This window comes from Lutra lutra, chromosome 1, assembly GCF_902655055.1.
Source record: "Lutra lutra chromosome 1, mLutLut1.2, whole genome shotgun sequence".
Taxonomy (NCBI): domain Eukaryota; kingdom Metazoa; phylum Chordata; class Mammalia; order Carnivora; family Mustelidae; genus Lutra; species Lutra lutra.
This window is the reverse complement of record NC_062278.1, coordinates 29,436,751-29,463,339: the sequence shown is the minus strand read 5'-3', so window position 1 is coordinate 29,463,339 and position 26,589 is coordinate 29,436,751. Positions and strand designations below refer to the sequence as shown.

The following is a 26,589-nucleotide window of genomic DNA, read 5'->3' as shown; positions in this document are numbered from 1 at the left end:
GCTTTGAGATTTACACATTTGTGGTCTTGGTTTCTTCCTCCTCCTCCATTTTCAGGGTGTGAATATAAGTGGGGGCCAGAAGCACCGAGTAAGTCTGGCCAGAGCTGTGTACAGTGGGGCTGACATCTACCTCCTGGATGATCCCTTTGCTGCAGTTGACGTTCATGTTGGAAAGCAACTTTTTGAGAAAGTGATTGGGTCCTCAGGTATTTTGAAAAACAAGGTAGCCATAGTGTCACTTAACGCTTTTGGGGGGAAAGGGGAACATAATCTGCATACCATTGTGCCTAAATTCCAACATTTTGTTCATTTGTTGAAGTTAAGTAGTGATATTTCATATGAAAAAGGGGATGTCATGTTGATCTTTTTATAGATAAATTTTAATGAATATTTTTTGAAGTTTCTTTTTCCAAGTTTATTCTGACAATAACTTATGTGATTGTTACCTTATAGACTGATATCATACACTAAGGGGATTTGTATGTCAAAATGAATTGTTTTTTGTTTACTTGATTTTTTTAAATAGTATTTTCATGCATAGTACTTGCATAAAAAAGTATTATTTTACTGATTATTTTTTACTTAAAATTATACATATTGTGTATGATATGTAAAATTATGGTATTATTAATATAGCAGTAACCATTCAGTTCTCTTGTGAAAGGGCCAAGAAGGGAACTAATATTTACCAAGGGCATATCATGTCTGACACTAAATTAGTTCATTTAGTTCTTATAGCAAGTCTCTGAGTAGGTATTATCATTATTCCTGTTTTTTTTTTTTACAGCTTTATAAACATATATTTTTATCCCCAGGGGTACAGGTCTGCGAATCGCCAGGTTTACACACTTCACAGCACTCACCATAGCACATACCCTCCCCAATATCCATAACCCCACCCCCCCTTCATTATTCCTGTTTTACCTATGAGGGAACTTGAGGCTCAAAATGATTTGATACAGGTTGCTTAACTTAAGAACAACAGAGGTTTTGTTTTGTTTTTTTAAGATTTCATTCATTTATTTGACAGACAGAGATCACAAGCGGGCAGAGAGGCAGACAGAGACGGGGAGGGAAGCAGGCTCCCCGATGAGCAGAGAGCCTGACTCGGGGCTCCATCCTAGGACCCTGAGACCGTGACCTGAGCCAAAGGCAGTGGCTTAACCCACTCAGCCACACAGGTGCCCCAAGAACAACAGAGGTTTTAACAACATGTAGAATTGTTGACTCACTATGTTATACCCCTGAAACTAATATAACATTGTGTGCAACTGTACTTTAATTAAAAAAAAAAAAAAAAGAACAGCAGAGATTTTAACAAGTCCGTCTGACCACAAAGCCATACTCATTCCTTCATCGTATGCATTTATAGATTTGTTAATATAAGGCACTCTGACAAACATTAAATAAATGCATAAAATGTTAAAGTATATATCTAAGTAAATAATAGATAAATTTCTTTACTTACTAAAATGAGCCCAAGATAAAAACTTCTGGTTCAATCTTATGTGAATGTGTACAATAATATAGAAAGGCTTAAAAAGAAATACTATGAATTATGACTGGAATCAAACACTTTATTGTGATGCTATAGGACCTTTAAAAAGTGAGCACGAATAACAGGTGAGAAATTTTTTAATTTGTTATGAAATTGATTCATTTTTAATGAATGAAGAATACTTGAACCAGACAGTAAAAACACTTGCAATCTTTTGTGTGTTTGTCTGTTTTTTTGTCTAACAGCATATAATCATTCATTGCAAAATAGCCATATGCTGCCTTAAACTGGTACCTACTCACAATTACATTTTGAACTAGTAAAAAACAAACAAACAAACAAAAAACCCTATATCTTTCTTTAAAATAAAGTATTTTTACCTTTTTTTTGTTTTTGTTTTTGTTTTGTAACCCAAGGAATAAAACACTCTGTTTTTCAGACTCGTATTTTAGTGACACACAACCTCACACTTCTGCCACAGATGGATCTGATTGTTGTAATGGAGAGTGGCAGAGTCGCACACATGGGAACGTACCACGAGCTGCTGTCTAAAACCAGAAACCTCACAAATTTGCTTCAGGCCTTTAGTGAACAAGAAAAAGGTAAGACACGGTGAAAAATAAGCCTACGTCACAGTATGCCTAGCCATCCTGAAAGTCCGTTAATTGTGTGGTTTCTTACAATGCATTTTTCTTCATTCATCCCGCTTAATTCAGGAGCTGGCACCTTCCTTTCTCTAGAAAAGAAACATACATGGGGACACATCAGCTAAAAAATAACCTCCTTTACAATTTTTTAAGCAAAATGTTATACCCCAAGATCTCTCTGTTCATCTATGAAATGAGAGTTTAGATGATTTATAAGCTCTACAGCGGGTCTAGAATATAATGGGTCTAAACATTCTACTTTCTTTAAAATTAAGACCAGGGAGCATAAATCCATGTCAAGTAAGTAATAAATATTTTAAACATTGTTGCATGCCAAGGAGGAGAAATGAACAAACAGAAAAGGAATCTGAGGAAAGACGAAGGGGAATGATACTTGTCTAACTTCTATGAGATAACAGTTGAGTTTACTTACTAATTTTTGCTACTATACTCCTACTCCTACCATTCTAAATTAAGATTATAAATGTTTATGTAAATAGTTTGATCCTTACCTAATTAAGACACAGGGATGTTTAAAGTCAAGTATTAGCTTAATATTCTAAAGGTCAGTTATTTCCCATCTTTGAAAGCGTAGCGGGACCTGGGTGGCTCAGTCGGTTAAGCGTCTGCCTTTGGCTCAGGTCATGATCCCAGAGTCCTGGGATCGAGCCCTGCATTGCATCAGGCTCCCTGCTTAGCAGGGAGTCTGCTTCTCTCTCCCCTCTGCTGCTCCCCCTGTTTGTGCTCTCTCGCTGTCTCTCTCTGTAAAAATGAAATGAAGTGAAATGAAATGAAAGGAAGTGTTATATGCATCATCATTTTTTCCAAATACAGATGCTTTCTCAGATAGATCTCTAGAATCCTTGTCCTATAACTTCCCAGATTACCATTGAGAAATGACTATAAAATCAATTAACTACTTCATAATTTCAGGGTAACAGAAGAAATATAGAGCTTTATCTCAGTATTTCCTATATGAACTCATATCCACTGATCACTTTACACTGTACATAGTTAGAAAAGTCGTGAAAATATGAAACCAGTTTATAACGAGATCAGTCATTGAAAATATGAAACCATTTTATAATGGAATCAGTACAGTTCATTATTTGAATATCATGGAATCAAAAAAACAAAGCACTTTTGTTGATATGTTTCTTTTTTGAACATAAACTAATCCACTTTAGTTATATACTACTGTTTTTTATATTTCTTGTCTTTATTCCTTTCTCAAATTCAAATATTCTGTTTGTAGATGCATTCAGAGATTTCTGATGCATCATTAGATGGCTATGGTCATTCTTAATAAAAGAAACACCTTCTCTTCTCTTAATGGCTAGCAATTTTGGAAATGATCTCTTGCGTTCTTGGCCAGACTAAGTAATAATTTGTGTTTACAGTATGTATAGGAAAGAGAGGACTGTGAGCATCTCTTAGGATGAAAATGTGGTCTGTCATTTTACTGTATTCTCAGCACTTAGGTAATCTCATGCTAGGCACATTACCGGTTCCCAGTAGCTGTTGAACAAGTGAATCTGCCGGAAGTATGTCTGCTCAGGAGTTAATGGGATGATTTGGAATGCTATGAGCCAGTGTCTTTTTCATGTAGCCATTTATTTTAAAGGTCACATGAAATACAAGTTGCATTACTTTGGAGAATGTAGCTCGAAAAACAGGCAATGCATAAGTTTTATATTCAATATTTAATTTACCATAAAATATAAACAGTGTGTCTTTTGAAAGTTGTGGAACTTGCTCTTGTTTAAAACCCCAGTTTTGAAAACAAGTATCATGCATTCTCTTTTATTTCTGTATACCTTCTTACATACATAAGTCCTCCATGGTAACAAATGGAAAGCAGTATTATTCTTGATGTTGGGCTGACATTAATAGATGTTACTCCCTCTATCAGAAATTTGCCTGAGTTAGAAAATGCAAATTGAACTGTTTTTTCCCTAATGACTTCACTATTGTGTCTTCTCTGTTAAAATTCAGGAAGGTGATGAGTAGAGATAATTTTTATACTAAAAATATATTTTTGAAAAAAAAGATTTCTGGGATTTTGATTTTTTTGGATCCTGAATAAAAAATAATGTAAAGGTCTTTTAAAAGCAACCATAAAATTACACATGTCGATACTAGATGTTAGATAGGTATTTGTAAAAGGTCAGCCATGTATAGTGTGATCCCTTAGGGGCCACACAGAGCAAGGCAGAAGGAGATTTTCATGATATAAAGCTCCTCACTAAACAATAGCTTCAAACCAGATAACATCCAGTGTCAAGTTCTTTTTTCTTTTTTTTTAACAATTTACTTATTTATTTACTTATGAATGAGAGAGTGTTCATGAACACAAGCCGGGCAGGGGAGGAGGAGGAGCAGAGAGAGGGAGGGACACGTTGAGTCTGCACTGAGCCCAGAGCCTGGAGCCCAGAGTCCCACACAGGGCTCTCCATCTCGCAACCCTGAGATCTGACATGAGCTGAGATCAAGAGTCAGACACTTCACTGACTGAGCTACCCACACGCCCCCAGGATCAAGTTCTTACGATGCTGCCCTTAGACCTGGATCAGCATGACTCAGTACTATAGTGTGTGCTTCAGAGAGTCCCTGTTCTGGCCTTTCTTAGCTGGCTTTGTAGTCAGGAGCCCAGGGATTTGTGCCTATCAGGGTCCCCTTCCAAACGTCTACTTTTTGAGCATTCCAGGTATTTGAGATTCCAGAATTCTCTGTCCAAATGACATAAACTTGCTCCTCAATCCTATCTTCCCAAAGCCTGGCTAATCTACTGGCATTTTCCGCTCTTTGACCTGAGGAATTTTTTCTTTCTGGGAGGGGTGGGTTAGGGTGAACAAAGCTGGGACACATTGGCTGAGGTGTCCATAGACATAGTGCGGGATGGGGTCAGGGTGGGAGAGAAGGGGGCAGGGGCCTTAACCGGGACCACCTCACCTAGGACTGTCATGTTTCCAAGGAGCTCTTGGGGTTCCAAACACTCTTACATAAACCTTAGCATTCAGATGGTTGGGAAGCTGTATTGATCAGGATAAGCCATAGAACTTATTAATGATAAGTTGGCTGGTTCCATCTGTTACTGTTAAATAATTAGGACTATGGTATGTGGGGCCTTCATTTATATTCTTGCCCTGTTACCCACCTATGGGAGGCACAGGCCTGTTTCTATGCAGCATTTCTTTTTCTTATTTGTGTATGTAGTAGGGAAAACTCAAATTATATCTGAGAGCATTTTTGTTGGGATTTAGAAGAAAAGGGTTCCCTGGACAGGGAGTGGAATTTGAGAGGTATGATCCCCACTTCTAAAACACCCTGTGATCTATCATTTATCTATTTTATCTTCTTTGATCTTGTGTCTGTTCAAGAATATTTATAAAAGTTACACAATCCTTCCATTTTAAAATTCGTGTTAACTTAGGTGACACCAAGGTGGAGCACCAGGAAGCACAATCTTGTGGGAAAAAACTCTGGGCCAAGTTTACGTTGCCCCAGGCTCTAGTTCTGATTCTGAATAACTAAGTGAGTCTTCATAGGATGACTTAACACCTCTGGTTCTTCCCATTTATGAAAAATGGGACTTGAACTAAGTCTTTTTTTCTCCTGGTGGCTGATGTGGAATTGCACAAAGCACATTTCTATCATTCCCTTGCCCTCAAAACTGCTTATGACTTAACCACTTTTACTTCTTTTCCTGTCTTCCTCACCTTCAATATTAGGGTTAATAACAGATAACTTAGAAAAAAGTAGTTTTTATAGTATAATTCGGGTTTGGATACATCAGGTCTCAAAGACTCCATCCAGCTTGGAAAAGTCTACAAATCTCAACTTAAGGGAATATTATATTAGAGAATCAATCAGAGATGAGAAGAAAGGTCAATGAAAAAAGATATGAGGCCTGATGATAAATTTACATATTAATAGTTTTAGTGTAGGCTACTTCTTACCCACACTAATAATCCCGGTGATAGCCAGGACGTCATGGATAGTAAGTCAATATATTCACAACTTTTGCCTTTGCTTAATCCTCCCGGAAACCACCTGAGGCCACATGGTCATGATTTTACAGAGATCAGATATCTTATACAAGTTAAGACAGATTGTAAGTGGCAGACTTTAATCCCATACTACCTCTATTTCATGCCAGAGGCCAGCCAAACTCTTAAACTTTGTATTAAACATGTAGAACAAGTACATTAACTTGGCGTAAAGAGACAGGAAGGAGTGTGTGTCTTAGCTCACTCTTGTTTGCTCTGTCTTTGTCTCTCTTCCTTTCACTCTGTCTCTTTAATGACTGTTGGTTTCAGGCAAGTCACTTATCCTGTGTTTTATTTTTCCATTGCAAAATATGGAGAAGCTCAACACTTTATTTTATAAGCTCATTTGGTACTCAAATTATGTAATGTCTGTGAAAGCACTCGATAAATTGTAAATATATACATTTTAAAATTATTATTACAAACGATAGAAATGAAAACATGCCTTAGGCAGGAGAGGCTGAAATAGTTCCAGATCAACTTTTCATTCTGTGAGACATGGAATACCATGTTTTCTAGAAATAAGAAAAAACAATTCATATATGAGATTGTAGAGATTCCCAAGAACAGTTCCTTTGTTTTAAAAATGAGAAGTCTGAAATTCAAGGAGTTTAAGTATTCTACTGTAAAAAAAAAAAAAAAAAAAAAAAAGTCAAAACTCAGCCAAGCTCTGAGATGTTTCCCATCAAATTCACAAGCAGTAACTTGAACCTCAGTCTTGTAGTTCTAGATGTGAGACCTTGGTTTGGGTGACCTGCTTAACTTCTCTGTGCCTTAGTCTTTTTATCTCTAGAATAATAATAAATTATAGTATCTTCCACATAGGAATCTGTTATTAGTATTAGTGACATTAGAAAGAACATGACAGAGATTTGGGGAATTTACCATTGTGTTTCAGTAGTAATCTTCATAATAATCACAATTGTCTATAAGGCTTCATTAAATTGCATATTTCTTTTAAAGACTAGAGTCATCTTCCTCTTGGGCAAATACCTAGCCCCTCTGTGGAAGTCCAAAACAAGTTAGCATTCCTCTCTAATGTCCAAAAAAAGAATTTCTGTAGGCATTTTCATTATGAAATCTTAGTTTTAGAAGATGTTAGAAGATACTTCAGGTGAAGGGAAAATAATGGGAAAAATGAGAGGGCTCCCCTTTATACCTGTGGATCCAGAACCCCAAAACTTCCCCAACTGATTTAATCATTTTATGCATTGTTTGCCTATATGTATATATAAAGCACTCACCGTCTTCCTCTCCAGCTCATGCTTTAAAGCGAGTCAGTGTAATCAACTCCAGAACTATACTGAAAGACCAAATCTTGGAGCAAAATGATAGGTGAGTATTAGGATAATACGAGGCTCAATGGGATTACAAATAATTAATTACAATCCTTTTAGCATTTAAAATGCTCCCTTTATAAAGGATCTACACATTACAATGGCTACAAAATGTACTTAGTGGTCTCCAAATTTTAAACTCTCAGTTAGATGGATGCCCCTAAGGTTTTAAGAGAGATGGATGTGATTTAGTTTGGGAAATACATGCTCATTAGACTCTCATTAACTTCTAGACAAATTCTAGCAGCAGAATTTTGTGTGTGTGTGTGTGTGTGTACGTGCGCGGGCACTATCCCCACTTTATAACATTTGTACCCACTGCTGATGTGAATGTGAAAATAAGCTTTAGACATGAGAATTCTGCAATGGACTGGTATAGTTATCAGGCCAGGATATATGACCTAGAAATAGGGACTAGGTGTAGGAATCGAAGAATCTGTTAAATGAAGCAAGAGAAAGGAAGGAAAGATGTGAGGAAGGGAGGAAGTGAAGGAGGAAGTGGGGGAGAAGGTATGAAGGGAAGGAGGGAGGGAGGAAGTGAAAGGAGGACGGAAGAAAGTGAGAGAAATAAAAATCATAAAACATGGACCCCCGATTGTATTTTGTTATATTATACTTCTTTTTTTCAAAAGTGATTAAAATGAACGGTAATTAAAACAAATTACCATAATCCATTACTTGCCTCAATATTCCCTCCAGTCGTTGCAAATAGGAGACTGAAAGAAAAAAAAAAGAAATAGTAGGAATAAACTGTTTAAGAAGTCGGTGCCAGGGGCGCCTGGGTGGCTCAGTGGGTTAAATTGCTGCCTTCAGCTCAGGTCATGATCTCAGGGTCCTGGGATCGAGTCCCGCATCGGGCTCTCTGCTCAGCGGGGAGCCTGCTTCCCTCTCTCTCTCTCTCTTTCTCTGCCTGCCTGTCTACTTGTGATCTCTCTCTGTCAAATAAACAAAATCTTTAAAAAAAAAAAAAAAAAAGAAGAAGTCGGTGCCAGAATTACAAGGAGCAGCCACTCACCAGAATTGCTAAAATGGAGAATTGGGGTGGATTATAAAGAAGCAAGCACTTAGAGATCCATTGGCTCAGAATTTTGTAGATTGGACCTTGAATTAAAAAAATGGACCTTGAATTTATTTATTTATTTTGAAAAGAGTGGATATTCCTAAGGATGTGTGGATGATGGGGATGCTGCTGGTTTGAGTTTTGCCTCTACATCAGCTTCAGCCGAGTCAACAAATCAACTAAATCATTCTACCAGAGACCCATATGACTTGCTCACCCACCTTTTGCAGGTCTTTGCTCAGATATTACCTTATCAATGAAGACTTTGGGTTTAGCCACTCTGGTTTTTTGTTTTGTTTTTTAGTTTTTTATTATTATTTTATTTATTTATTATTTATTTAATATTTGTTTATTTATAAATTTAATATTTATTTATTATTATTTATTTTACTCTTTTTTCATTTTATTTTATTTTATTTCTTTTCAGTGTTCCAAAATTCCTTGTTTTAGCCACTCCACTTTATCACAATACTTCCCACCTCCTTCCAGGCTTAATTTTTTCCCCTATAATTCTTACTAATTTTCAGTATACTGCAAAAATTATTTCCTTTTATTTTACCTTTTACTTCTGGTTTTAAGCTTTATAACAGTCTAAATTTTTATCTGTTTGTTCATTGCTTTTATTGCTACCTAAATAACAAATTTCAACTAAACACTGAATATATGAGTTATATGTTATTATAACATATAAGCTGATGTTCAATAAATAATTGTTGAATGGATGAATAAGTAACTGAATTCTGAAAGAACACTCAAGGGTCTTTTGATCCATTATTTATTCTACTTTATTTTTTTGACCATTATGACAATGCCTTTCATTTAAATGAGTGTCAGTTTTTAAGGATTCCCCAGAGAAGTGAATCTAGAAGCATTGAAACAGACTTTGAAATTCATGTGCTATAAAATCTACATATCTCTGATCATTAGGAGAATTTTCACTTGTGTATAGTTTCACCATGCCGTCAATATGTAAGTTGTTAAAAATCTTAAAACTTAAAAATCAGTAAGTATTGTTGTTAACTTAATCATACCCTTCTCTCTATAATAAATCAGTTGTCCTTATTTATAAAATCATTGTCAGTCATAATACCTAAATTGAACCCCTTGAAGTTTTTGTGAATCAATTTTGGGAAGTTTCTTCTTGAAACAAGAATCCCAATCCCTATAAGAATTTATTTACAGAATTGATTTCTAAACATTTCTCAAGTTGTGGAGGCTCAGACTGAAGCCAGCATTCTGAAACGTACTTCTCCAACGAGGAGTACACTGGGGAGATCGCCTCCATTCTAATATGTTACATTCTTGTCAGCACAACAAGCTTCAAGCTTACTCTTCAATAACTGCGATAAAAATGTTGATCGGAGGTCCATGAATTCCCCCATGCTCATCTTTTCTTATTTGTCATCAGATTATTTTTTTTTGTCATCAGAGTATTTAAATCATTTTTTATCTTGTGTTTGAGAGACCAGAGACCTATTTTTTCCAAAATATGTGCATGTTTGGCTACTTCCTGTGTATTTCCTGGTTTATTATTTTCTGTGCTACTTCTCATTCTAGCTTTCATTTTTTTATCTGCTTCACTGTTTGGTAAGATAATATTACATCTAGAAAACTTTCCTGAATTTTTAACCTAACTTTCTATTTTTTGGAATTGTCCAGTTTCCACCTCGTGCAGCATTAAGATAGACAAGGGACTAGAAGAAACACACAGGCAGGAACTTTACAGCAGTTAGAGACTCTCTACAATGGGATGTTAGAGATGCTCTACAATGGGATGTACTGAGAGATAGAATGCAGTGAGTCTTCTTCATAGGAGAGTTAGGTATTTCATGGGGAAAGTTGCTAACTGCCTATCAGGAGAAGGGTGACAAGGCAGTTGGACTAAATAAATGTCTGAAATTTAAGACTTAGAATTACTTTATGACACGTTCGTTCAGTTCTATAATAGGGACTAAAATAATATGAACTGTTTCTACATTTTACTTCTCACTTCCTGGTTTAAATTTACATGGTACACATTAGTTATTTTCAAAAATTTTTATTAATATCTTCCTTGAATAAAGTGAATCAGGATTGTGATTTCAGTATCTAGACTGCCCCCTTCTGTCTTTCATGTCAGACTCTTTTAATCATTTTAATCCTCCCATACATATTCCGTACTTTGCAACTGCTTGCTCAGTTCAGGGATAATGGTTTCAGTATGTTAATTTTATATCTTTTATACAAAAATATGCAGACGGGTATTGTGCCAACTTTCCTGAGGGTTTCTGAAGGACAACACAAGACTCATTTTTAAAACTTCTCTACTAGCATAAAATAATTTGCTCTTTTAAAATTCAGATGGAACCTGTTATTCACTACAAAGTTTCCGGAACCAAATGCAGGATTTTTGTGGAAAAAGAATCAATAACTTTATAGTTTGCAAAAGCAATGCCCTCCTGTATATAGTGTCCAATAAATTCTTTGTCTTTGTTAGTTGTGTCTAATTAGGATGCTTTAATTCCCTTTTAACAGTTGGGTTTCATAGCATTTTATATCCAACTACATTAAGAATTAATTTTTTGGCTTGATACCAATGCTGAATTTGCTTATCCAAACAGAAGCCATGCCAAGGGCTTGAAGGATGATGACAGTAATTAACCCAAATCATATACCAGGAGCTGTTCCAATGAAAGTGTCTGTTAAATAGTGTATCTTTTCCTGATGGTGAAGCTGATTCTACAAAGGCCATGTATTGCAACCTCCCACAGAATGTTTCTTGACACTAGTGGCAGAGATAGAAAGGGAAGAGCCACTGGAGTGATCAAATAAAGCCTTTCTTATTCTGGTAAATAAAATGGAAAACATGTAGAAATGGAGGAAATTAAACTCAGTTCAGTATTTCCAGAGGTCACTTTGATCTAGGTATATCAAATGAGTTAAAACTTAGCATACCACATGCTCCCTTCAAGGGACGATGAGAGAGGTGTGTAAAAAGAATGACATTTATAACAAAAAAGTGGGGAAAATCTACAGTCAGTATAACTACTGAGTTTGTTAAATGAATCTTAATATAGTAAAATGAAAAATATAATGCAGTTATAGAATAATATTTTAGGTTCATTGCATGCTGGGTTACAAAGACCATATACAAAATTGTTTAAAAGTTAAAGAATGGTTTAGAACATGTATATTATGATACTACACACATGTGGAGAAAAGACTGCGGCAGTACTCTCAATCATCTTTTTCTTCCTCCTCCTTTGGCATTACTTTTCTTCATCCTGTTAGGTATTTTCCAAATGTTTTTCCAATAATACAGTTCTAGAAGAATTGACACATACCTGGTGATTGGTTAGAAAGGTGCCAAGATTGAGACAGAGGAAGTGTTTGTGGCCCTTTACAAAGCCGGAGAAAGCTTTAAAGGAGGTAGGGAAATATCTGGTTCAATTTAGGGTGGTATAGAGATAAACAGCAAAGCAATGAGGTAAGCATTTTGCTGTATAGTTCTGGAACTCAAGGGAGAGGTATGGACTAGAACAATCAATTTGAGAGTCACCCACGAAGAAGGAGGTCACTGAAACTGAGTGAATGAGATTACTCAGAAAAGTGTGGAGCATATAAAGGAAATAGAGTTGGCGCTCGAACAGTGTGAAGGTTTAAGGCATCAATTCCCCACGTAGCCAGAAATCTGAGTATAACTTTTGACTTTGCAAAAGCTTAGCTACTAATAGCCGTAGTTGACCCGAAGCCTTATTGATAGCCAACAGTCAATTAACGCGTATTTTATATGTTACATGTATTATATACCGTATTCTTACAGTAAAGTAAGCTAGAGAAAAGAGAATCTTATTAAGAAAATCAAAAAGGAAAGAAAATACATTTATAGTACCATATGTATATTTATTGAAAACAATCTGCCTGTAAGTGGACCTGCGCAGTTCAAGCCTGTGTTGTTCAAGGATCGACTGTCACGATTAGAACTGAGCCTGAGGAAATGTAAACATTAAGGAGAAGACAGAAAAAGGAGCCTAAAGAGAAACAGAAGGCCAGAGAGGTGTGAGAAAATAAAAATGCACGGTGGTAGGGAAATTAAAGGGAACATTCCTTTAACAAGGGAGTGGTCAATGATTTTTAAATGTCATGAAGAATTAAAGTGAAATATTTTTTAAGGTATCCCATGGATATAACAATAAGTGTTTTACTCATTTCATCAGGACACCATTGAAGGAAACACTTCCAGCCAGAAAGTTGAAGGAGACAAAGTTGTTTAGCAGAAAAATGTTTGGCTATAAAAGGAAGGCAAGAAGTAGGATAGTAACTGAGTAGGGACACAGAATTGAGAGTAGTTATCATTTTTGTGGTGATGGTATTAGCTTTAAGATGAGAAGAATATGTTGTTCTCTATGGGGTGATGGGAAGGAGTAGGTGTAGGGAGGAGAAGGTGAAGGTTAGAAAAAATTGGGAACAACTCAGGGTTCCTTAGATTTGCCTTAAGATGAGAATCCCTTGGATCATTTGTTTGAAAGGCAGGTTTCTAGTGGGGGAAATCCTGTAATCTGTATTTCTAGCAAGTACCATCAAGTGACTCCTTGACAGGACAGTGTGGAAACACTATAGTTAATAAATGTGTTTTGAGGAAATGGGACAGAATGGGATTCAGATCATATGGTTATTCTTAGATATGAGGAAAGAATTTCCTTTGTTTTCCATAGAAGAGAATTAGAAAAGGCTACGTAGAGATGCATATAAATGTAGAGATTTGTTGGCTGGCTTTCCTGTCTGCCCTTACTTTCTCCATCAAGTAGAATATGGGGCCCCTTCTGAGACTCATGCAAGAATTTCTAGGCACTGTTGAGAGCCCAGGTAGAGGGAAGACGCTAATTCATGGTGGAACCAATTCACAGAACTGCATGATTTTGTTGAAGCGAGTGTGATGAAGACCGACATGTGAGTTCTAACATGGAGGTTTAATGGAAAGAAAGCAGAGTCTGAGAGTTCAGAATATTACCGCAGTTTGGATAATACTATAATCATGGAGTACAGGCCGGATAATGAAGGCAAAAGAAAGAGGTAATAGGTTTGCCTGGGACTGAGATTTTCCTGGAATATTGGATAGTCAGTGCTAAAATCAGGAATATCTGGAAACCAGAATCATCAATCATCTGAGGAGAATAAGGATTTAGAAACTGGAAATCTAGATGGAACTAAACCCAAATGTAGTCAGAGTTATTGAATGTACAACTTAGAAGGGGTGGAGTGCCTGGGTGGCTCAGTGGGTTAAGCCTCTGCCTTGGGCTCATGATCTCAGGGTCCTGAGATTGAGCCCCTACATCAGGCTCTCGCTCAGCAGGGAGCCTGCTTCCCCCCCTCTCTCTCTGTCTGCCTCTGCCTACTTGTGATCTCTCTCTCTGTCAAATAAATAAATAAAATCTTTAAAAAAAAAAAAAAAAAGAAAGAAATAGAAGGGGTTATGGCCAGAGATTGAAACGTTTAAAGCTGGGTTTTCCGAGGTGGGTTAGCTCCTGGTATTAAGATTCATGACTTGAAGTCCTGACAGTTGATGGTCAAAGCAGAATGCAGATGAAGGACCCAGAAGTAGGAAGGTCATGAGATTGAAAAGACATTGAATTTAATAAGCTGTCCGTATAAACTGTGACATTACCCAGGAGGGTGGCAGAACAAAGTGGGACAATGAGCCCGATGCCAGTCTTATTATTTATTTATTTGTTCGTTTGTTTATTTTAGAGAGAGAAAGAAAGAGTGCATGAGCTGGGGGAGGAACAGAGGGAGAGGGACAAGCAGACTCTGCACTGAGCACAGAGCCCACTGTGGGGCTTGATTCCGTGGCCCTGAGATCATGAATTGAACCAAAATCAAGAGTCAGATGCTCAATGAACTGAGCTACCTAGGAGCCTCCTTTTTTTAAAAAAAAAAAAAAAAAAAAAAAAGTTTTAAAATTTTATTTATTTATTTATTTATTTATTTTTAAAAGATTTTATTTATTTATTTGAGAGAGAGACAGTGAGAGAGAGCATGAGCTAGGAGAAGGTCAGAGGGAGAAGCAGACTCCCCATGGAGCTGGGAGCCTGATGTGGGACTCGATCCCGGGACTCTGGGATTATGACCTGAGCCGAAGGCAGTCGTCCAACCAACTGAGCCACCCAGGTGTCCCAAAATTTTATTTATTTATTTATCTTTTCAGTAGGCTCCATGCCCACTTTGGAGCTCAATCTCACAACTCTGAGATCAAGAGTTGCCTGCCCTACTGACTGGGCTAGCCAGGTGCCCCTTGATGATAATCTGATAGGGTAGCATTAGCGTAAATAACCTAGGGAATTGACTCAAGGATAATTATCTAGAAGAAGCAGTAAAAAATCAGACTATATGTTCTGACTTTAAAATATATGGGATATCGGAGAATAAACAATCTCCATTTGAAAAGATTAAAGGAACAATGTTATTGGAGCAGAAGAATATGCAGTAAAATGGTTGATAATGTATTCCTTTTAAAAAAGTGGTTGCTCTGAAAACTACAAAATGTGCATTGTCTTGCTTTATTAGGTCCTCACTGAATCAAGGAAAACAGTTCTCAGTGAAAAAAGAAAAGATTCCTGTTGGTGGGGTAAGCACCAGAATTCCTAGTATTATTTGTTATTAACCACACAAATATAAAAGATTACATGCATTGTCAATAAATACCATATATTTTTCATTTGAGGAGGGTTGCTATAAAATAGTTTGAAGAAATTACATTAAATGAAACTGTTGGTTTATTATAGTGGTGTTTAATTAGGATTACATGTTACTTAGATATCTATATTTTGTTTACTAATGATATTTACCAATGTTATTTGAACATCCTTTATTTTTAAGTGCTCAGGACTATGCTGGACACTTTACATGTACTTATAAGGTGACTGCTGTAAAATTCCAATTTACAGATGAGTTATCTGGGAGTTAGAGGAGTTCGTAACTTGAGCACGATCACAAAGCTTAAATGTCATGTAGGATTTAAATCTACCTTGTGTGACTTTTAAGTACAGCAACCTAATTTTATATTAATTTTGCCTTTAGGTGAAGTTCTCAATCATTCTGAAGTACCTCCAAGCCTTTGGCTGGCTCTGGGTGTGGCTGAGTGTGGCTGCTTACCTTGGGCAGAATTTGGTGGGCGTTGCACAGAACCTATGGCTTAGTGCCTGGGTAAAAGAAGCAAAACACATGAATGAGTTCACAGGATGGAATCAAATAAGAAGCAATAAACTTAACATCTATGGATTATTGGGACTAATGCAAGGTAAAAAAATAAGTCCAGGGGCTTCTTTTTTTCTCTTTCTGACCTAATTTATTTAAATGCAAGCATATGGCATAATTTTATTTCAAATAAAACCTATACCATATTTTCAAATATTTTCAGATAATTCAAATGCATATGTTTTTAATTGATCATATTTGAGAAAGTAAACCAAAACTTATGTGTGTCTGCTACATGGTCCTCTCTTTATTCTTTTTTTCTTTTTTTAAAAGATTTTATTTATTTGACAGAGAGAGAGAGACAGAGCAGGAACACAAGTAGGGGGAGTGGGAGAGGGAGTGGGAGAGTCAAGCAGGGAGCTCTATGTGGGGCTCGATCCCAGGACCCCTGGATCATAACCTGAGCTGAAGGCAGCTGCTTAACAACTGAGCCACCCAGGCACCACGGCCCACTCTATTCTTGACATAAAGTATTTGGAAAGGTTTTTCCTGACAACATGGCTATTCACTGAATGTGTGAGACTTGTGATTGATGCGAAGATCAGTAAGTGAGTCAGTCACAAACTTACATTGTAAATAAAATCTAAAACTACATGGCAAGCAATAAGTGCTATAAAAGTAATAAAAGAAAATGTGCAGGGACACAGAGCAGGAAAAAGCCATATTGGGGTTAAGATAATTTCCAAGGAGGGGCGCCTGGGTGGCTCAGTGGGTTGAGGCCTCTGCCTTTGGCTCAGGTCATGATCCCAGGGTCCTGGGATTGAGCCCCGCATAGGGCTCTCTGCTCAGCAGGAAGCCTGCTTCCTCCCCTCTCTCTCTCTGCCTGCCTCACTGCCTACTTGTGATCTCTGTCTGTCAAAAAAAAAAAAAAAAAACCTTAAAAAAAAATTTTCCAAGGAATCATTATCATTTGAGGTGTCACTAAAAGAATGATTTGAATTTTATGAGACTGAAATCACAGAAAAGGAGAGATGACAGATGCAGAGAGAAAGATATGAATAAAGACAGGGTGGGGAGAGAAAGGGGACTATAAACATGAGTGAGGGTGCCAATTTGAGTGGTCTTCAGGTTATTGGTAGGGTAGTAGGGAAATTAGAGGTGGGAAGGTAGTTTGGAGACCTGTTGGACATGATAGATGGAAAGGCAAGTGGAAAACTTTGAGATTGAGGGAAAAGAGGTCAACTAGAATAATTTTTCAAACTGAGAATGAATTAGCAGTGATGAAGAATGATGGACTTTTATTGAAGGCATTAAATCAAGATGAGGGAGAATTTGGGATGGATAGGGAAAGAGTAGTCAGGTATCTTCTAGGTGTAAATTTGGATGGGAGATAATCTAATATAGAAAGATCTCTGATCTGTCTCTTCATCCAAGGCATCTAGTCCAGTGCTAAACAATGAGTAGGGAATGGAATAGGATTGAATGAATAAAGAATGAAGGAAAATAAATGAACAAACAAATGAATGGTCAGAGAATGGCAATGCAGTTGGAGAAAAGGGATAGATAGGGAAGACCTTGTAGTGAAAACATATGTAAGAATGGGTGATCTGATGCTAAGAAGAGGGCCTCATTCATGGTTTTGAAGTTCATTTTGGGTAACTGGGGAATGATGAAGACAAAAATAAGGAAACCAGGAGGAAATCTTAATAGGTGGGACAGGGAATTCAGTTGACTTCAACTCGATTCAACAGTGAATCCAATTTTAGATACATTAAATAGAAAGTGTAGATACATTTTTCTACTTTTTTCTTCCTCCCAGTAGGCAAATTCAAATGCATATCTGGAAGTTTGGGAAGCAGATTTCATTTATTTGTAAATGGAGGGCTTAGATTCAATAATTTCTACATTTCCTCCAACCTCTAACACTCTATAGCTCTGTGGTTCTTCCAAGATGTTGAGTTATTCTAATAGAGATAACAAATGAGCCCTAGAGCAGATATGATCACTATGAATGAGGATTAAGAGCTCCAAGGGTGAATGATAGATACTTGGGGAATGCGCATGTACAGTCAGTTAGGGGACTGGCTTCAGAGAATTTGAGCAGAGGTAAGTTCCTGATCAACAGATAAACAAACACAAAAGATGCAAAAAGACACAAAAGCACAATAATATGAAGACTTGCTCTATTCCTGGAAACCCAAAGCATTTTAGTTATAGAGGTTAGATACATGAAATTTTTTTTTTTTTTTAAAGATTTTATTTCTTTATTTGACAGAGATCACAAGCAGGCAGAGAGAGAGAGAGGAGGAAGCAGGCTCCCCGCGGAGCAGAGAGCCCGATGTGGGGCTCGATCCCAGGACCCTGGGATCATGACCCGAGCCGAAGACAGAGGCTTTAACCCACTGAGCCACCCAGGTGCCCCATGAAAATTTTTTTTTTAAGATTTTATTTATTTATTCGACAGACAGAGATCACAAGCAGGCAGAGAGGCAGGCAGAGAGAGAGAGAGAGAAGGAAGCAGGCTCCCTGCTGAGCAGAGAACCCGACGTGGGGCTCGATCCCAGGACCCTGGGATCATGACTGGAGCAGAAGGCAGAGACTTTAACCCACTGAGCCACCCAGGCACCCTGATACATGAAATTTTATGATGCACAAAAATGGTAATTTCATATGGTATAGACTAATTTATCAATTCATTTAACATACATTCTAATGAGGGACTCCTTAAGCTTGGGCATGTTACTTAAAACTTTTAGTTTTACCATTTATAGAATGTGGATAATTTCTACCTAAATATTGTTTTAGTGATTAATCAGCTAATACGTATAGAGCTTACAGAAAAGTGCTGAGCACATAGCAAGAGCGCAGTAAATGTTAGGTATTATTTAACACTAGAGGAAATGAATACTATGCGCGAAGTCCTGCAGATAAAAAGTTTCAGAACTAGGATTTGAATCCATGTGTACCAGTTTCCCCAAATTATTCTTAACCACTAAATTAACATTTCCCAAAGAGTTGTACGTGAAGCAGTAGAGAGGCTCCGTAAGTATAGGGTTCTGTACTCCCGTAGGTTTGGAAAACTGAGAACTGTATTTTTCTGTGCATCTGAAATCTTTCTTTCCTTTCACTAAAAGTTTTGAGATATTCCTTAAATAAAATCTTTAAAAAAATAAAATAAAATAAAAAAGGGCGCCTGGGTGGCTCAGTGGGTTAAGCCGCTGCCTTCGGCTCAGGTCATGATCTCAGGGTCCTGGGATCGAGTCCCGCATTGGGCTCTCTGCTCAGCAGGGAGCCTGCTTCCCTCTCTCTCTCTCTGCCTGCCTCTCTGTCTACTTGTGATCTCTCTCTGTCAAATAAATAAATAAAATCTTTAAATAAAAAAAAATAAAAGTTTTGAGATATTCTTCAGCAAACTGACCTGTTTAGTTCTGTCTAACCCAATGTTTCTCAAATCATTTAACCATAGAAAACATGTTTTTTTTCTTGTGTTGTCCATTAATATCTTGAGCAGCTTGTTTTCCATAGAATATGTTTTGGAAAACTCTAAATGATGACACAGTGCCTTCCAGGTGAAAAATGTGATGTACCAAAAGCCAAAAAAAAAAAAAAGGAAAGGAGGAAAAGGAGTGCTTCAAAGAAGTTCTCAGCGATTCTGAAATGCTGCAGAAATGTTAAGAAGAAAGAAAATTGAGGGAAGACCCGGCTTGTAGTCAAGGATACATCATCAAGAAAGAGATAAGAAGAGAATACAGATTATAGGAAGTTGAACAATTGATAATTAAGGAGTAGATACGTATTATCCTTCACAGATGTTAGGTGATTTGAAAGAAAAAAAGGATATTCAAAAGTACAATACAAATAAACAGAAGATTTTTAAGTACAGACATTTTGTGTGTGTTTATAAGAGGAAAGAAAGGTACCTTGAGGGGGAATGATATTCAGGGAGAATTCAAACAAGAAAAAAAAATAAGTGGAAGTCATGCTATCTAAGGATATTCATAAGGGAAAACACAAAGAGATACATGAATTTGGAAAAAAAAATGAAGATAATATCATAAAAAGTATGAAACTTAGGGCTTTGCTTCTCTTCTCCTTTCTTATCTTTATTGTGTGGCCATTGTATTGCTTAGAAGTGTCTCCATCAAAAGTATGCAAATATCATGAGACAGAGTTATGTTTATTTTGCCATTCTGTTAACAATACTCATTGGGGAAAGAGATTTTTTTTTTTTTTTTTTAAAGATTTTATTTATTTATTTATTTGACAGAGAGAGATCACAAGCAGGCAGAGAGGCAGGCAGAGAGAGAGGAGGAAGCAGGCGGGGAAAGAGATGTTTTTAATGACTAAAATGAGATGTAAGGAATATCTATACTATGAAAGATACAATGTGTTTGGTTTTGAATCAGTGAGAGTCAAGATTATTGGCTTACAGTTTGCAGCTCATTGACGAAAGAATAGATACAGCAGTCTGGAATTCTGAGCAGCAAAAGAAACTGTGTAAAACTCATACCAGTTCAAGAGCTCATGTAAGAACTTTAGGGGAAGTTCAATATACTTTGAAGAGTATTGTAAGTGAGCAAATATCATTTCCTACACTAGCCAAGGTATGTAAGTTTACTGTTCGCCATTTTACCTGTAAAAAGTCTTATATTTTTATCAGAATTTTTAGACTTTTTATTTAAATTCCAGTTAGTTAACATACAGTGTAATATTGGTTTAAGGTACACATTTTTTTTTTATTTGCCATATATCTTTTTTTATCTTTTTCAAGTTTTTATGTAAATTCCATTTTGTTAATGTATAGTGTGACGTTAGTGTCAGGTGTAAAATTTAGTGATTCATCACTTACGTACAATACCCAGTGCTCATCACAAGTGCCCTCCTTAATCCCCATCACTTACTTAGCCCATTCCCTCCACCTAGCTCCCCTCCAGTAATTCCCACTTTGTTCTCTACAGTTATGAGTCTGTTTTCTGTTTCTCTTTGTTTTTTTCTCTATATTCATCGTTTTGTTCTTAAATCCCACATATGAGAGAAATCATATGGTATTTGTCTTTCTCTGACTTATTTTGCTTAGCATAATACTCTCTAGCTCCATCCATGTCATTGCAAATGACAAGATTTCATTCTTTTTTTTTTTTTTTTAAAGATTTTATTTATTTGACAGAGAGATCACAAGCAGGCAGAGAGGCAGGTAGAGAGAGAGGAGGAAGCAGGCTCCCTGCTGAGCAGAGAGCCCAATGCAGGGCTCGATCCCAGGACTCCGAGATCATGACCTGAGCCGAAGGCAGCGGCTTAACCCACTGAGCCACCCAGGCGCCCCAAGATTTCATTCTTTTTTATGGCTATCATTTCTGTGTGTGTGTGTGTGTACCATAAGTTCTTTATCCGTTCTTCAGTGGATGGACATTTGGCTATTGTAGGTGATGGTGCTATAAACAGCAGGGAGCTTATATCCCTTCAAATTAGTATTTTGAAATTCTTTGAGTAAATACTTACTAATGCAACTCCTCCATCATAGGGTCGTTCTGTTTTTAACTTTTTGAGGAACGTCCGTGTTGTTTCCCAGAGTGGTTGTATCACACTGGATTCCCACCAACAGTGAAAGGGGATTCCTTTTCTCCACATCCTTCCCAACACCTGTTGTTTCTAGTATTGTTGATTTTAACCGTTTTGACAGGTGTGAGGTGATTTTTTTTTAAAGATTTTTTTATTTATTTGACAGAGATCACAAGTAGGCAGAGAGGCAGGTGGGAGGGGTGGGAAGCAGGCTCCCCGCCAAGCAGAGAGCCCAATGCGGGGCTCTATCCCAGGACCCTGGGATCATGACCTGAGCAGAAGGCGGAGGCTTAAGCCACTGGGCCACCCAGGCACCCCATGAGAGGATATCTTAATTGTAGTTTTGAGTTTTATTTCCTTGATGATGAGTGATGTTGAGTATCTTTTCATAGGTCTCTTGACCATCTGTCTTCTTTGAAAAAATATCTGTTTGTGTCTTCTTCCCATTTTTAAATTGGGTTGTTTTTTGGGTGTTGAGTTTTATAAGTTCTCCATATGTTTTGGATATTAACCCTTTATTAGATATGTCACTTGCAAATATCATTTCCCATTCCATAGGTTGCCTTTTCATTTTGTTGATTGTTTCCTTCACTGTGAGGAGGCTTTTGATTTTGAAGAAATCCCAATAGTTTGTTTTTGCTTTTGTTTCCCTTGCCTCAGGAGACATATAGCAAGAAGTTGCTATGGTTGACGTCAAAAAGGTTACTGCCTGTGTTCTCGTCTAGGATTTTTATGGCTTCAGGTCTTAAGTTTAGGTCTTTAATCTATTTAAAAATTTATTTTTGTGTATGGTATAAGAAAGTGGTCTGGTTTCATTCTTCTTCATGTTGCTGTCCGGTTTTCCCAACACCATTTGTTGAAGAGATTCTCTTATTTTGATTAACTATCAGAAGGGAAAAAAAATTAGCTATCAGTAGATATAGGAAATATTTTGTAATGAGGCAACAGATTATGCAGTCTAATCAAAAGGATTTTTTCCTGATTGGCTTTTTGTGTAGAGTGGTCTTCAATAATTAAAATATGAATCTTCCTCAGGGTGCCTGGGTGGCAGTCAGTTAAGCATCCAACTCTTGATCTCAGCTCAGGTTTTGATCTCAGAGTCATGAGTTCAAGCCCCGTGTTGGTAAAAATAAATAAATTAATTAGTTAATTAATTAAGAAAAAGAATCCTCCCTAATTTTTCTTTCATTTTCAATTTTTTTTGCATTAAAATTTAACATTTTCTGAGGACTTATTTATTAGATCCCATTATAAGTTTTCTGTAAGTGGGTAAGCCTAAGAAATAAAAATGTGTAATTTCTGGGTTTTTTCAGTAGATCACAAGCTGCATCTTACAGAATCTTGTCCCATGAAGAGCAGGCTATATTCATTTACATCATCATAGCTCACTAAATAAAAAGGGCAGGAGTGCTTTAAAGCATAAGCAACATTGTTTGTCACATGTTAATACCACAGACCTACTGTGAATAATATAGAAAGCAACATTCTAAAAGAAACTAGAATTCAAAGCCCAATGTTAAGGAGTTATACTTTGTAACAGTAGTAAAAATCTGACCTCATTTTCTAAACAAGTAATAGTTCTGCACATTTTTTCCAAAGCCCCAGCTATTCCCCTTGGAATCTTTAGGACACTCTAAACATCCCCAGTATATTATGTTTTTATGCTTCATTGTTAGGAAATTCCCTTCTCCAATTCAATGTAAACAATATAGGCACCTTATTTTCAAAGTACAATGTTTAATGAGTACACAGCTGCTTCTAGTTTAAGAGGAGTGACTGAATCATCTACTTTACTCACCTCACAAAATTCCAATGAGATGACAGTGAATAAATATAAAAGGAAAGACTTGAGAAGATTTCTGAGTGGTAAATTTCTACATAAACAATCAAACTGATAGTCAATCAAGGGTAGAAGAACCTGCAGCCAGAAATGTATAGGGGAGAATCTGTAACACAAGAGGGAGATGTTCATTTGAGCAGGAGAGAAACACTAAATTCATGGTCACAGGTAAAGAGTAGGATTAAGTTGCATGGAAATAACTAAAATAATTCACTAGACCATTGTTCTTCTGGCCCATCGGTCCTTCTTGCAATCATCACCACCATCATGTGCACACCAACTGGCATTGCAGCAATTCAATGAAAACTAGAAAGCTGACATCTAAAGAGGAAATTAGGATTCCTAGTGTGTGTGGCATGCATAGAAGAAGTCCTCCTTAAGTGGCTTTTGGAAAAGCTCCAGTCTCCATGTCTGGATCCCAATAGTCTGACTCTCTGAGTTACATCTGCCCACTTCTATGGAATTTGAAGCAATCCTGTCCATTCAGAGGGAAACAATGTTGGGGGAAATTAAAGTGTTCAATACCAGAAGGAAGCCATACCAGGTACCTCTGTTAATTAACCATATGTTTATCTCATACGTTGACACTGACAATGATGGATGGTCTTGCATTTTAATCAAACCAACAGTATAAATAAGAGGTAACAAATAAAGCAATGGAGCCCAGAAATAAAATAATCTTATTTGAAAGAGAAGCTTAAAATGTCAAATTGGTGTCGTCAGAGATTCAAAATATTATATTCACAAAGCAAGTGCAAAAATGTGATGAAATAAGTTCAATCTTAGACCAAAAATTCTTGAAATATTTAAAGGATGTAAAAGGATTGTACAAGTGTGAGAAGATAAACTAGAAGAAATGATCCCAGATGTATAACATCGAAAAGAGATGAAAAGTGATAAATAAGAAAATTAGAGGAATAATCCAGGAAATTCAACACTCACATAAGTCAGAAAATGCAAGTGAAAATTACCAAATTCATAATATTTAACATTTCCCATAACTGAAGAATGCAAGTGTCTGATCTTGCAACCATTCCAGTTTAGAGAAAGAAAGAGGGATCCAAAAGAGTAGTGTATATTGCTAAGAGAAGGGGGCTACATAGGATGAAGGAAATAATAGACTATCTGATGAGTTTGAATATATTCAGAAGAGATTCGCTGACTGTTGAAGTGCTTGGGAATAAATTAGTGCTTGTTGCATAGGAAACTAAGAATATGGAAAAGAGTGGTGAACTTCATGCATAATGTATGCTTAGTGGCAATATAAATATTGAATGTTTATTTGAGGAAAGAGGGTGACAACCTGTTATTGAAAAGGGAAAAAGGAAGTTTAGGGAGAGTGAGGTAGGAAAAAAATAGAAAATATTTAAAGCTAAGAAGTCATTTAACAGCAGCATGTGATATTTAAAATATAAAACAATTAGCTGAAATAATTTAAGATGGTCGGGGTCAACTGTCATTGTTTTGTTTTACACATACTTAACAAAGGAATGAGAACCATATTGGCAATACACTTTTATTAGCAATTTTCTGTATTAGAAGCAGTGGAGCAATTGTGTATCCCCTATGATCCAGAGCAAACTAGCTTAAGTAACATGGAAACTTACTGACTCCCCAAACTAAAAAGTCCAGGCATGGGTCTATATATGCACTCTGTCCCTGTGCTCCGATGAAGTGTTCACTATTCTTTATTTATCAGCTCTGCATCGCCTTAATTATCAGGCTTCACATGGTGTTGGAAATGTTCTCTCTCAAAGAACTTCCTTCCATAGAAATCCAGAAGTTACTCTTCTTGAAACAATTTGAATCACATATCCATCTTTGACCAATCAGTGTAACAAAGCATGTCTTCTTCCAGCCCTACAAGTTCTCCAATTTGACAGCTTTTTCTCCTTTCATTTCTTCTCACACATGGATAGCTCTTTTATGAACTTGTCTTTTTCCTGGCATAGCTTGTCAAATGCATGTAACAATAGTTTTATTGTTATAGAATCGATAGATGCTGATGACTGTTTCCAACCTCTTCCAATACAGCTATATGTTTATTATTTATATGTCTGCCTTTTCAAGTTGTTACAAGAACAGCCCTTCCACCAACCAAATCTCAGTAGCTTAACAGACCAAAATTAATTAATTAATTAATTAATTAGTAATAAAAGGTTTATCCTTATTCTTGGGACCCAAGCTGAAGAAGCAATCCATCCACCATTATAAATATTGGCAGGCACCGTACAAAGTTAGTAAACTCCAGCAGTTCTAATATTAGCAATTAATTGCTGTAACCAGTTATTACGTGTTATTTCTCCTTCAGCTTGCTCAGAACTCTTTATAAGGTCCCATAAATCACAAGGAGGCTAGAAAGAACAATTCTGTCATGGACCTAGAAGCTAGGAGAGCTATAATTATTTGGCTAGCAGCACCAGTGAATACCATATTGTCCCGTAGGCCATCACAAAATTAATAGGTTGCTAGTATTCTGTGAACCTGGTTGTCCTGTTATGTTTTGTGCATTTCTCTAGAATCTGTGCCTGTGAATAAGGAGAGCCTTTCTTTGGTGAGATGGCAACCCATCGAAGTGTATATTTATTATCAGTGCGCTTTGTATATCTATACTTGATTTGGTCCACAATTATACATGATTAAGTTTGCTCTTTGAGTTTTTCCATTTAAAAGATACTATGATAAGCAACGTTTTGAGAGTTAAGGTGCAAAATTCCTTTAAGAGGTTAACATACCCCTGCCACCATTTTGTGTTTAGGTCTCTTTGTCTGCTCTGGAGCCTATATACTCACCAGAGGATCCCTGGCTGCCTCTCGAACTTTGCATACTCAACTGCTAGATAATGTGCTGCACCTCCCGCTCAGGTTTTTTGAAACCAATCCCATAGGCCAGATCATCAACCGCTTCACCAAGGTCAGTAAAGCCACACCTTATTGAACAGCATACCTAAAAATGATGACCCGTATTTAGGACCTTGTAATAGTATTTATAAAATATATATATATATCATCCTGAAAATACGGGTTATGTGTAGTATAGATTTCCTTGTTATTTTATTTCTAATTCTTGGAACATTTATTATTGATGTACAGCAGTACCACATCTCATACACATAATCAAAATAACCCCTGAAAATGGCTGAAAGGATCCAAAAAGCACATGTGCTCTGGTGCCTACAACTCCAGTTCTTACATACATTTAGCTTGAGAATCACTGGTTTGGGGTGAGAAAGTAAAGAAAATAGAAGTCTATATGACGATAACTGGATTTTAAGCATTTTGCTTTTAAGAAAACTGTCAACTCACTTATGGTGAATGGGGGATGGTGGGGCTTCCCAGAGTGTCTCTGCTTACCTACAGGGTTTTCCTCCTCGTTTTCTATCAAACACTTAAAATTACACTGTCCAAAAGAAATAGAATGCAAGCC

The 26,589-nt window shown here is 36.8% G+C and overlaps 1 protein-coding gene across 4 annotated transcripts in view; it reads left to right on the top strand.

Annotated features, from left to right (window-relative positions):
• The window catches only part of LOC125095563 (ATP-binding cassette sub-family C member 2-like), a 100,421-nt gene that overhangs the window by 50,333 nt on the left and 23,499 nt on the right, over window positions 1–26,589 (top strand). For 3 of the 4 annotated variants that reach the window (XM_047722034.1, XM_047722033.1, XM_047722038.1), the window contains 6 exons: window positions 56–223; window positions 1,938–2,100; window positions 7,454–7,529; window positions 15,135–15,195; window positions 15,648–15,867; window positions 25,922–26,076. In XM_047722034.1, the coding sequence (XP_047577990.1) occupies window positions 56–223; window positions 1,938–2,100; window positions 7,454–7,529; window positions 15,135–15,195; window positions 15,648–15,867; window positions 25,922–26,076 (843 nt within the window). The remainder of the gene's footprint in view (window positions 1–55; window positions 224–1,937; window positions 2,101–7,453; window positions 7,530–15,134; window positions 15,196–15,647; window positions 15,868–25,921; window positions 26,077–26,589) is intronic. The other variant, XM_047722036.1, reaches the window with a different exon arrangement.